We start from the raw sequence: 13,516 nt of genomic DNA, 5'->3' as shown, positions 1-13,516 counted from the left end.
GGTCTGTTCGGGTTTTCTACTTCACTGTGTGTAAGTTTAGATAGGTCGTGTTTATCTAAAAATGTATCCATCTCTTCTAAGTTTTCAAATTTGTTGGAGTACAACTCTTCATAATATTTTTGTTATTATCCTTTTGATTTCCTTTGGTTCCATTGTGACATCGCCCATGTCGTTTCTAATGTGTATTATTTGTGTTTGGAAATGGTCTGTCAATTTTGTTAATCTTTTCAACGAACCCGTTTCTTGTCCTGTTGATTCTTTCTATTTTTTTTTTTCTGTTTTATATCTCATTTATTTCTGCTCTAATCTTTGTTATTTCTTTTCTTTTGGTGTCTGTGGGTTCCCTCTGGTGGTCTGTTTCAAATTGTTGTAGATATTGTGTTAGCGTGTTAATTTTGGTTCTTCCTTCTTTTTGGATGTGTGTGTGTTTATTACAATAAATTGTCCTCTCGGCCCTGCTTTTGCTGTGTCCCAAAGATTTTGGTATGTTGTGTTTTCATTCTCAATCGTTTCTAGGAACTTTGTGAATTCACATTTAATTTCTTCTACTACCCAGTCGCTTTTTCAGCAAGGTGTTATTCAGTTTCCATGTATTTGACTTTATTTCCTTGATTTCCTATTGTTGATTTCTTATTTGATAGCATTGTAGTCTGAGAAGATGCTTTGTAGTCGTTTGATATTTGTACATTTATGGAGATTTGTTGTGTGGTCTAACACATGGTCTATTCTGGAGAATGTTTCATGTGCACTGGAAAAGAATGCGTATTGTGCATTTGTTGGGTTGAATGCTAAGTACACATCTATGAGGTCTGTTTGACTGATTGTGTTGTTTAGTTCTTCTGTGTCTTTGTCAAGTTTCTTTCTGGTTATTCTGTCCATTTTTGAAAGCCGTGTATTATAATCACCCACTATTATTGTAGCTTCAACTATTTCTTTCTTCAAATCTATTAAAGTTTGCTTTATATATTTTGGAGCTCTTTCATTGGGAGCATAGATATTTATTATGGTTATGTCATCTTGTTCAATTGTTCCTTTAATCATGAGATAATATACATCTGTATCTATTACGCTGATTGTCACCTTAAAGTTTATTTTATCAGAGATTAATATTGCCACTCCTATTCGTTTTTTATTGCAAATAGCTTGGGTTTTTTTTTCCATATTTGTCTTTTAATCTGTTTTTGTCTCTGTGTGTGAGATGTGTCTTTTGCACACAGCATGTTGAAGGATTTTGTTTTCTTATCCATTCTACCATTCTCTGTCTCTTAACAGGTGCATTTAATCTGTTTACATTCAGTGTAATTATTGATCGGTATGGATTAATTCCTACCATTATGTTTGTTTTTTTATGGTGGTGTTGTGTTCTTCTGTGTGTCTTCCTTTGTTGAGTTCATGCTTTTTGTGTTCTTTCTTGTGCATTTCCTCATAGTTTTAATGTTTCCATGTTCTTCTTGGATTGTCATTATCTTGATAGTTGTGAATTGGTAATTTTTTTTGAGGTTGCCTTATAGTTCAAAAACGTTTATCTCCATTTAGTACAGACTATTTTATCCTGTAATCTACCTGACCTTCTCACCATCTGGATCTCTGTACCTACATGTTTACCTTGTTTTACATTGTAATTGTTTTGATCATAGACAGACCTCCCAGATTCTCTTGAGTTTGTTCTTACAGTTTTGTTCTGTTCTTGACTCTTCCTTCTGTTGATTTAATTCTGGGAGGTGTTGCCACATACGTCAGTCTCTGGTTGTTGTCTATTCCTGATGGTTCTTAGTCTACAGAACTCCCTCTAGGATGTTTTGTAGCACAGGGTTGGCTTTGGGAAAATCCCTTAGCTTCTGTTTATCCTGGAATGTTTTGATTACACCGTCATATTTGATTGATAGCTTTGCTGGATAAAGGATTCTTGGTTGGCAATTTTTTTCTTTCAGATTTTTATATATGTCTCCCCATTGCCTTTTTGCTTGCATGGTTTCTGCTGAGGGATCCGAATTTAGTCTGACTTGCTTGCCTTTGTATGTAACATTTCTGTTTTCCCTGGCAGCTTTCAGGAGTGTCTCCTTATTTTTGATTTTGGAAAGCTTGATTATGGTATATCTCAGTGATTTTCTTTTGGGGTCTGTTGTTCTTGGGGTTTGTTGACTTCTTGAATGCTTATCCTTTCACTTTTCGGGAAGTTAGAGAAATTTTCTTCCACCAGTTCCTCAACTATTTCCTCTGTGGACTTGTGTGATTCTTCTTGTTCTGGAATGCCGATAATTCTTAAGTTATTCCTCTTCATGTTGTCCAACATGAATCTTAGACCTATTTCAGATTTTTTTAATCCTTTTTTTCTGTTTGCTCTTCTATTTTAGTGGTATTGAGAAATTTGTCTTCCAGCTCATTGGTTCTGCCGTCCATCTCTTCTATTCTACTCCTTTGCCCTTTCAGAGTATTGTCTATTTCTGATATTTTATTATTGATGGTTTGGACCTCTTTCTTTAAGTTTTGAATTGTTTCCAATGCTGTATCTATCTTATTTGATTGTTCCTGTTGCGCTTTCCTGACTTCTTTATTTTTCTCAACTCCATTGTAAAGTGTTTTGAAACATTTTATAATCATTTTTCTGAATTCCTTCTCAGGCATTTCCAATGCCTGCCCTCTTTCCAGAATGTAGTACATTCTACCTGTAGCTCATTTGTCTCAGACATTTTGATCTTGTTTCTGGACATGTGCTGATATGGTCATCTGCTTTTGCTACTTGGATATGTTTAGTGTTTATCTGTTGCCTTAATTATGTGTTTTGTTGTTTTTTATGCTTTCTGATTTCTTCCAGGTAGATGTGATCAGGATGTGGTTTTCCCTTTTCACTCTTATTATTGCTTAACTCAGAGTAACTTTCACAGGTGTTGTCTGCCTCCCTGGTATATGGCAGTTGGTATTGGTTCTTGCCTGGGTTTTGGTGTTTTATAGAGTGATTGTAGCTTGATTATATGGCAGTAGTTGCTGACTCTTCTTGGTCAATATAGGTAGAGAAAGAGTCCCCCAAAGGTAGAAGGGGGAGCATAAAAGATGAAAACAGCACCAGCAAAAGACAAACAAACAAACCCAAACAACGACAACAAGACAAAACTAGACTGAATACTGCCGTCTATGATAATCACAGAAAAGGGAGTGGAGGAAGAGAAATACTGTAGCCTGATATGAGTATGTCTTTAATGTACTCTCATCTGCTTCTTCCTTTCAAAGTTGCCTGAGAGAGTTCCAGATGCCAGTGTTAGTTGTTATGCTATACCTCATGCTTTTATTTAATTTTCGGCCTGTTTTTTATTTTTTAAAGAAAGCCCTTGTTCCCTCTCTATAGCCCATCCTGGCCTTTCCCGTATTAAAAAAAAAAAAAAAAAAAAAACCATTCAGGGCCTGCTCCTGGGCTGAGTATCTGTGCGTGTCTGTGGCAGAAGAACTCAGCAGTGGTGAGGGTGGGGGGTGTTCACTCGCTCAGTTACCCCCTCCAGTCACCAGAATGAAGGTGTGCAAACAGTGGAGGAGGGCCAATGGCCAGATACCAAAAAAGAAAATCAAAACAAAGCAAAACTGACAAAGTATGCTGTCCACCTTTGCTCCAAGGCTTCCGAGGCGTTATTCTGTGGTGTTTGTGCTCCTCTGCTTGGTCTTGCCATTTGGTCTTGCCCAAGATGTTACTTCCAGGCCTCCGAGTCTGGCAGATTCAAAAGTACGCAATTTCTTACTTCAGCAAGTTCCAGTAACTATAAGCCTTCGAAGTTTTAAAATATTCCTAGCTATGTGCTTCCAAGTTTTGGAGCTCTGCCCTGGATCTGCTTTGCCTGGTATTCTGTGGTATGGCTGATGGTGAACTTCACTGTGCCTCCACCCTAGCCGCCATCAAGCCCCGCCTCCTCCGACCCATCAGGTTTTCATTGCATGGTTTTCTGAAGTAGATCACCAGGCCTTTGTTAATTCATTTTAGTCTACAAGCTCTGCTGAAACCTGTTAAGTGCCATTGAGTCAGTTCCGACTCATAACGACCCTGTGTAGGGTTTCTGTGAAGCAGGTGGGTTTAAACTACCAACCTTGTGGTTCTCAGTCCAGTAGCATAATAGCAACGTTCAAGTCTCCACTGACAGACAGCTGGTGGCTAAGCATGAGGGGCACTGATGAGAATCAAACTCATGATAGAGAATCAAAGGGGAAAAAGAAAAAAGGCCCATTAGTCCCTTCACCTACAAAATGAGGGGGTTAGCCTCAGTGTGGCCTAAAGTCTCTAGCTACTCAAGTATTACGACAATCAGCAGCTAAGTTTTCCATGATGATTTCCATTAACAGTTAATACCATGACTGACCTTTTAAAAATAATTTGTCATATAACATGAGGATGAAGAACTCCATGTTAGGAAAAACAAAAATGATATTTGCTCCTCAGCTAAGGTGATGTATTTATAACATTCCATATATTAGAAAGAACATACACAAGAATGCCACGTTACAGACTTTCCATGTTGCACTGCTAATTGGATCTGCCTATACATCTTTTTTATAAAACAACATATTTATTACCCTTAAGACTGGGAACATGATTTGACCTACATTTATAACAAAATCTAATACAACGAATTCTATGCTTTCATTAAAGATTCAAAATATTTGTTCTACTTATTTTGTCTGAGATGACTTAGGGAAGATTTAGGAGAATAAAAGAGAATTTGAGTGATACACAGTTGCATGTTTTATAACTTTTAGATGAATAATATAGTATATTATAGTTACATTAAAAAAATCAAAACTTATTGTGTCTTTGGTTTAATATAGTAGTTGATAACTTTTTCCCCCCGTTTCAAATTTAGCTCCAATAGTTACCAGCAAATTACCTCTCAAAATATAAGATATATTTAATAACTTAATATATTTATCATGAAAGGTTGATGTTTTTCTAACAATATACACTTTTTTTTAAAAAGGTATAAAACCAAGGAAACGAAAGACTTTTGCCTTGCCAGGAATAATTAAAAAGGAAAAGGATGCAGAATCTGTGTAAGTATATTAAATATTGTTAAGATCATTTTCAAGATTCTAGTGATGCCTAAGAGAAAACCAGTGCTCAAAATTTGGTGGAAATTTTTCTAGATAGCTTTAAACCTGTAGATACACAGTGGTGTATGAATGCATACATGGAAAATGTTGAATGAGGGAGATCAAAAGCCCTAACCTGTAGTACTGTTTGTAGTGAAGATCGTTTTTTATACATCTGATTTATCTTCTTTTTAAAAAATCAGAGATTAATATGCAAAGAATATATAACTAGCAATAAGAAATTGAACTTTTATTAGCAAAGCAGAGTTTTCCATTTTGGCTACATACTAAGACTAAAATAAAGGGAAATTAAATACACTTATATCCAGGCCCTTCCTCAGAACAATTAAGTCAAATTCTCTGTGAGTAAGACCCCAGCATAGTTTATATTTTTATAAGTAGCCCATGTGATTCGTAAAAGGCACAGTGGATTGAGACTCATTGAACTATGATTAATCAGAGACAGATTAAAATTAAAGGAATCTTTCTTTGTACAACTTGTTCAGATTGAGGAGATACTAGTAAGTCTTAGATGATTTATTGAATATAACTTGGCTATAGATTAATTATAAATCTCCATTCTCTAGCATAATTAGTTAAAACTCTCATGAGATTTAATATTTTGATGAGCCTTTATATTTTCTACTTAATTGTTTTTTTATTTATTTCAACTTTTTAATGTGAATTGAATGAGTGTTTACAGACAAGACAATCAGTTTTGCATTCAACAAATCATACACTTTGTTTCAACTCAGTGATTGCAGTCAAACAATGATTGCAACGATAATTGACCTGCTTCCTCCCTGTGGCTGGCTACCCATGTAAAAATATCCTCTTTTAGACTCTTATATATTGTAGAATATATACATATATCTATATGCCACTCCTCTTCACATACCCTTCAACCTGTGTCTTGTTCAAGTTGGCTCTAACTAATGGTGAGCCCATGTACAACAGAATGAAACCTTTCCTGATTCTGCGCTCTCGTCATGATTGGTGGTATGCTCTAGACCATGGTTATGCCCGCTGTATTTTGATTGCCTACCAAGCTCGGAGTCTAATCGTCCAGCGCTCTATTGGACAGTATTCTGTTGTGATCCAAAGAGTTTTCATTGTCTAATTTTCAGACATAGATCACCAGGCCTTTATTCCTAGTCTGTCTTAGTCTGTAAGTTTCACTGAAAACTGTGCACCCTTCATGAGTCTGCTGCGATTTGAAATAATGATGGTGTTGCTCCAGCATCATAGCAACACACAATTTACCACAACAAGACAAACTGACACATGGAAGGTATGGCCTCACCTCCTACCTAGTTTCTATCATCTGAGTTTCTTCAGTTTTTCCCATTCTCAATGTATGTCTCTTACTCCTTTTGAGGGACATTTTGTTAACAAATGAAGAACATTCATAAAGTGACTGTCTATTGTTAACATCTCTTCTGTAAATGTTTTTCTTGAGCTTTTTAAGAGGGGACTATTTAAGGAGCTCTGGTAGCGTAGTGGTTACAAATTGGGCTGCAAACTGCAAGGTCAGCAGTTCGAAACTACCAGCTGTTCCGCGGAAGAAAGATGAGGCGTTCTGCTCCCGTAAAGATGTACAGGGTCACTATGAGTCAGAACAGACTCCACGGCACATACCAACAACAACAACTTACCTGAAGGGATTGGGATCTGATTTCATTCTGTATATGTTTTAAATATTAAAAAGATATTTTATTTGATCTAATATATGCAAAATATTACCAACTTGTGATCTACTTTTGAAAATCAGCCAATGAAACTGTATGATTTTTACAACAATTATAACAAAAAGCAAAAAAAACTCTTACTTGATTAGAACACTCCAATTTCATTGTTCATGGAGTCACCATGAGTCGAGGGTTGAGTCAGGGGCCAACTCCAAGGCAGCTAACAACAACAACAATCATTTTTCAATATGCAGTCAACATTCATCAGCTGTATTGGGCACTGACCCCCTTGACCAAGCTTAGAAAATGTTGGAGGACAGGCCCCGAGGGCTGTGTTCTTTTAAAACCTTTATTTTAGTAAAATGTAACATAAATTTTGCCATTTTACCCATTGTAACTCAGTAGCATTAATTACATTCACAGAATTGCACTATGAACACTGCTATCTATTCCCAAAGCTTTATCATCAAACCAAACAGAAGCTTTGTACCCATTAAAGCTCTTTCCCTCTTTCTCCTTGGATTGAAAGCTTTCATGATGTCAAGCTAACATACTTGTGTATTTGTAGAAAAGAAGTACTTGTGAAAGTAATTTCAAAATACCTAAAAGTTGTTTATATTTTATTTTGTCATGAATTATATGGATATGGGAAACTTTTTATGAATATTTAAATAATTTGGTGACTTTTAATCTTCGTATTTCAGTTTATCTAAATATCTTTGTAGCGTTTAATAAGAAAGTGAAGTTTAATAAGAAATAAGTATATTTCGTACAGTGTTCTAATTGTTGCATATTTATATTTTGTTTAATAGGGAATGTCCCGATGCAGATTCGCTTGTAAGTAGACCTAACCATATCCATGTTATTGTAAATTTCTTATTAAGATTCTTTTATAGATGCATTTTAGATTACATTGCCAGATACTTTCCTATGGAATAGAATGTTTTTCTAACTGCCTTTGAAAAGTAGATGTTTTACATTTGAAATTGGAGTGGTGGTATATCATTTTGCTTTTTCTTGGAAAAATGCCAAATATAAAATTTGCTTACTACATTCTAAAAAGCAGTGTTTTTACTAATTTAGTCTTGTTCTTGTTGTTAAGTCCTGTCGAGTCAGTCCCAACCCATGGTGACCCTGTATTGAGTTTCTGACGAACAGCTGGTGAGCTTTTAACTGCCGACCTTGAGGTTCAGAAACTTTGCAGTCCAGTGCGTTAACCCATTTTGAATCTGACAACCACATGGTTTTCTATGCTGGGAATGACACATTGAAGAGGAATGCTGTTGCATTCATTGTAAAAAAGCACATATCTAGATCAGTCATGAGGTACAATTCTGTCTGTGATAGGACAATATACATGTGCCTACAGAGAAGACCAGTTAATGACACTATTTGAATTTATGTACCAACCACAAAAGCCAATGAGGATGAAATAAAAGAATTCTACCAACTTCTTCAATCTGAAATTGATCAAACATGCAATCAAGATGTATTGATCATTACTGGTGATTGGCATGAAAAGCTTGGGAGCAAAGAGGAAGGATCAGTAGTTGGAAAATATGGCCTTGGTAATAGAAATGATGCTGGAGATAGCAAGATAGAATTCTGCAAAATCAGTGATTTGTTCATTTCAAGTACCTTCTTTAGACAGCATAAGAGATGACCTCACCAGATGGAATACACAGAAATCAAATTGACTACATCTGTGGAAAGAAACGATGGAAAAGCTCTACATCATCAGACAAAAGAAGGCCAGGGACAGATTGTGGAAGAGACCATCAATTGCTCATAATGAAATTCAAACTGAAGCTGAAAAATGAAAACAAGTCCATGGCAACCAAAATATGACCTTGAATATATCCCACCTGAATATAGAGATCATCTGAAGAACAGATTTGATACATTAAATACTAAAGACTGAAGACCAGAAGAGTTGTGGGATGACATCAAGAACATCATACAGGAAGAAAGCAAAAAGTCATTCAGAAGACAAGAAAGAAGGAAAAGATCAAAATGGATGTCAAAAGAGACACTGAAACTTGCTGTTCAGCATTTGCTGTCTAAAGCAAATGGAAGAAATGAGGAAGTACAAGAGATGAACAGAAAATTTCAAATACCAGCTCGAGAAGATAAAGTCAAATATTACAACAAAATGTGCAAAGATCTGGAATCAGAAAACCAGAAAGGAAGAACACACTCAGCATTTATCAAGCTGGGGGAACTGAAGAAAAAAATTCAAGCCTCAACTTTCACTATTGAAGGTTTCTCTATGCAAATTATTGATTGATGCAGAAAGCGTCAAAAGAAGATGGAAGGAATACACAGAGTCACTGTACCAAAAGTAAATAGTTGATGTTCAACCATTTCAAGTGGTACAGCATATGATCAAGAACCAATGGTACCGAAGGAAGAAGTCCAAGGTGCATTGAAGGAATTGGCAAAGAACAAGGCTCCAAGAATTGATGGAATAAAATTTGAAATCTTTCAAGAAAGTGAAGCGGAGGTACTCATTCATGTCTGCCAAGAAATTTGGAAGACACCATCTGGCTGACTGATTGGAAGAGGTACATATACGTGCCCATTCCAGAGAGAGGTGACCCAATGGAACATGGAAATCATTGGACAGCATCTTTGATAGCCCATGCGAGTAAAGTTTTACTAAAGGTAATACAGAAATGGCTGTAAGCACACATTGACAGAGAACTTCCAGAGGTTCAAGCTGGATTCCGAAGGGGCAGTGGAATGAAGGCTATCATTGGTGATGTCTGATGGATCTTGGCTGAAAGCAGAGAACATCAGAAAGATATTTACCTATGCTTTATTGACTATGCACAGGCTTTCGATTGTGTGGATCATGACAAGCTATGGACATTATGAAGTATGAGTATTCTGGAACACTTAATTGTGCTCATGAGGAATCTGTACCTGGATCAAGAGGTAGTTGTTCGAATAGAACATGGGAACGCTGAATGGTTTAAAATTAAGAAAGGTGTGCGATAAGGTTGTATTCTTTCACCGTACTTACTCAACCTGTATGCTGAGCAGATAATCCCAGAAGCTGGGTTATATGAAGAAAAATGTGGCATCAGGATTGGAGGAAGACTCATTAACAACTTGCGATATGCAGATGATACAACCTTGCTTGCCGAAAGTGAAGAGGACTTAAAATATTTACTGATGAATATCAAAGACCACAGCCTTCAGTATGGATTGTATCTCAATGTAAAAAACACAAAAAATCCTCATCACTAGACCAGTAAACAACATTCTTATCAAGGGAGTAAAGATTGAAGTTGTCAAGGACTTCATTCTTCTTGGATCAACTATCAACACTCATGGAAGCAGTAGTCAAGAAAACAAATGATGTATTGCATTTAGCAAATCTACTGCACAAGACTTTTTTTAAGTGTTGAAGAGCAAAGTCATTTTGAGGACTAAGGGTGTGCCTGACCCAAGCCATGGTATTTTCAGTAACCTATATGCATGTGAAAGCTTGATAATGAATAAGGAAGACTATAGAAAATTGATGCATTTGAGTTATGGTGTTGGATGAGAGTACTGAAGGTGCCATGGGCTGCCAAAAGAACCAACAAATCTGTGTTAGAAGAAGTACAGCCAGAGTGTACCTTGGAGGCCAAGATGGCCAAACTTCATCTCTCATACTTACTTGGGACATATTGTCAGGAGGGACCAGCCACTGGAGAAGGATATCATGTTTGGTAAGGTGGCGGGTCAGAGAAAAAGAGGAAGACTGCCAGCGAGATGGATTGGCAAAGTGGGAGCATTAGTGGGCTCAAGTGTGGCAACAATTGTGAGGTTGGCCCAGGACTGGGCAGTGTTTCATTCTGTAGTACATTGGGTGACTATGAGTCGGTACTGACTTGATGGCACCTAAAAACAACAACAGTACCCACACCAGGACTCCAATTTAGTCTTAGATCTATTAAAATACTCCCCTTTTTTTTTTTTTTTAAGTTTTTATTGTGAATTATGTGATAGTTTACATAGGAGATCATTAGCTTTCCATTCATCCTATCGTATATCATTTCAATGCCATGATTACAGTCCCCTCTGTGCATCATCAAACATCCAAAGGGTATATCCCCAAAACCTGCCCCTCGGTTGTCAACACACAGGCTCTCTCTCTCTCTCTCTCTCTCTCTCTCTGTCTCTCTGGGTCTAGAGTTCCCAGCTGCTCCATCTCTCCACATTATTGTCTCTGCCTCCATCTATTGGTAGGGTCCCGTAAAAATTAAAAGGTTGCTTTTATTTCTTGTTCAAACCTGTTTTCTTATATATATAATTCAAGAAGACATCAACTGGAACTCCCTTTAGTGTCATTGGAAGAGTAAATTTACCAAATGTTGTAAGCAATGTGTATTGTTCTTTTTGTTAAGAGCTATCGAGTTGGTTCTGACTCATTGTGACCCTGTATAGGATTTCCAAGGAGCAACTGGTGGGTTTGAACTGCTGACCTTGTGGTTAGCAGTCCAGTGCTAATTCTTTAGCGCCGTGCCATGAATCCTATATATTAATATGGTAGTGGATATTTCTACTTACATAATTTGCAAGTGCTATACATATGCCCCTACCACTCATCTGTCAGTTTGTTTTACTGTGTATGGTAGCTTATCTGTTGCTGTAATAATACTGGCAGCTATGCAGTTGGTATTGTAAATACCAGCAGGATCACCATTAATGGTCAGGGTTCAATGGAGCTTCCAGACTAAGACAGACTAGGAAGAAAGAGAGGAGGACTACTTTTGAAAGGTTAGTCACTGAAAACCTTCTGAATAACAGTGGAAGCTTGCCTCATATAGTAACAGAAGATGAGACTATCAGTTTGGAAGGCATTCAAAATAGTACTAGGGAAAAGCTGCCTCCTCAAAGTAAGTCGACTTTAACGATGTGGATGGAGCAGAGCTTTTGGGACCTTCATTTACTGATGGGGCACAACTCAAAATAAAGAAGCAACAGGTACAGATATCCACTAAGAATTGCAGTGTGGAATGTTCAAAGTATGAATCTAGAATTGGAAGTTGTCAAAAATTAAATGGGAACCCATAAGATTGATATCCTAGGCATTTGTTATTGTTAAATGCCATGGAGTTGATTTCAACTTACACTGACCCTGCAAAGGATTTTTGAGGAGCAGATGGTAGGATTGAACTACTGATCTTGCAGTTCATTATCCAGTGCTGATCCTACATTGCCACACTAAGACACCCCATTCATGAGCCTAAATGGATTGAGACTGGCCATTTTTAATCTGGCAGTTCTATGGTTTACTAGGGCAGGAATGACAAATTGAAGAGGAGTAGCATCACACTCATTGTCAAAGAGCATTTCAAGCTATATCATGAAATACAGTGCTGTCTTTGATAAAATCCATCTGTCTACCCGGAATATCACTTAATAGGTCTACTATTCAAATTTACTCACCAACCACTGAGCCAGTGATATAGAAACTGAAGCATACTACCAACTACTTCAGTCTGAATATGATCAAACATGTAATCAATATGCACTGATATTTACTGGTGATCAGAATGCAAAAGTTGGGAGCAAAGAGGAAGGATCTGTAGTTGGAAAATATGATTTTGGTTTTTTATAAAAACGATACTAAAGATTACATGATAGAATCTTGCAAGACCTCACCAGATGGAATACACAGGATCAAATTGACTATACCTGTGGGAAGAGATGATGAAGTTCATCAACCAAAATAAGGCTGGAGACCAATTGTGGACCAGATCATCATTTGCTCATATTCTAGTTTAGGCTGATGCTGAAGAAAATTAAAGCAAGTTCATGAAAGCCAAAAAATGACCTAATGTATATCTAACCTGAATTTAGAGACCATCATAAGAACAGATTTGATGTATTAGACGCTAATGGTGTGACATCAAGGCCACCATACATGAGGAAAGCAAAAGGCCGTTAAAAAGACAGGAGAGAAAGAAAAGACAAAAATGGATGTCAGACGAGATTCTAAAACTTACTATTGAATATAGATGACCTTAAGTGACTGGAAGAAATTATGAAATAAAAGAGCTGAACAGAAAATTTCAAAGGGCAGCTCAAGAAGACAAAGTATTATAAAATCTTCAAAGACCTAGAGTTAGAAAAGCAAAAAAGGAAGAATATGCTCACTATTCTTCAAACTGAAAGAAATGAAGAAAATAATTCAAGCCTCAGGTTGCAATATTGAAGGGTTCCATGGAAGAAGTGCAGCCAGAGTGCTCCTTGAAGACCAGGATGGCTAAGCTTCGTCTCTCATACTTTGGACATATTGTCAGGAGGGAGCAGTTGCTGGAGAAGGATGTCATGCTAGGTAAGATGGAGGGTCAGAGAAAAAGAGGAAGACCCCCAACGAGATGGATTGGCCAAGTGGCATCATTGATGGTGTCAAGTGTGGCAGCAGTAGTGAAGTTGGCCCAGGATCGGACATTGTTTTGTTCTGCTGTGCATGGGGTCGCTATGAGTCGGTTCCGACTCTATGGTACATGACAACAACAACATGGGTAAAATATTGACTGACACAGGAAGCATTAAAAGAAGGTGGAAGGGAGAGAACAAACAAGATGGCAGATCAAGTGGAAGTGTAGTAAAGAGCTCTGCTAACAACAATGCAGAATACCCGACCAAGCAGGCTCAGGGGATGGTCCCAGAACTCTGAACCACATATATAGGAATATTTAGAAGGTTGGAAGGCTTACAGCTGGGGGAATTTGTGGCAGAAGCAAGAAATCCATTGCTTT

General features: G+C 37.2%; 1 protein-coding gene across 1 annotated transcript in view; it reads left to right on the top strand.

The window, feature by feature from the left end:
- Positions 1-13,516, top strand: part of FCHO2 (FCH domain only 2) — a 256,849-nt gene that overhangs the window by 183,562 nt on the left and 59,771 nt on the right. The window contains exons 10-11 of the mRNA XM_006875274.1: positions 4,956-5,028; positions 7,568-7,592. Coding sequence (XP_006875336.1) covers positions 4,956-5,028; positions 7,568-7,592 — 98 coding nt within the window. The remainder of the gene's footprint in view (positions 1-4,955; positions 5,029-7,567; positions 7,593-13,516) is intronic.

The sequence above is a fragment of the Chrysochloris asiatica genome, unplaced genomic scaffold (assembly GCF_000296735.1).
Source record: "Chrysochloris asiatica unplaced genomic scaffold, ChrAsi1.0 scaffold00316, whole genome shotgun sequence".
NCBI classification, from domain to species: Eukaryota; Metazoa; Chordata; class Mammalia; order Afrosoricida; family Chrysochloridae; genus Chrysochloris; species Chrysochloris asiatica.
The sequence above is the reverse complement of the archived record's forward strand: the minus strand, read 5'-3'. Positions and strand labels throughout refer to the sequence as shown.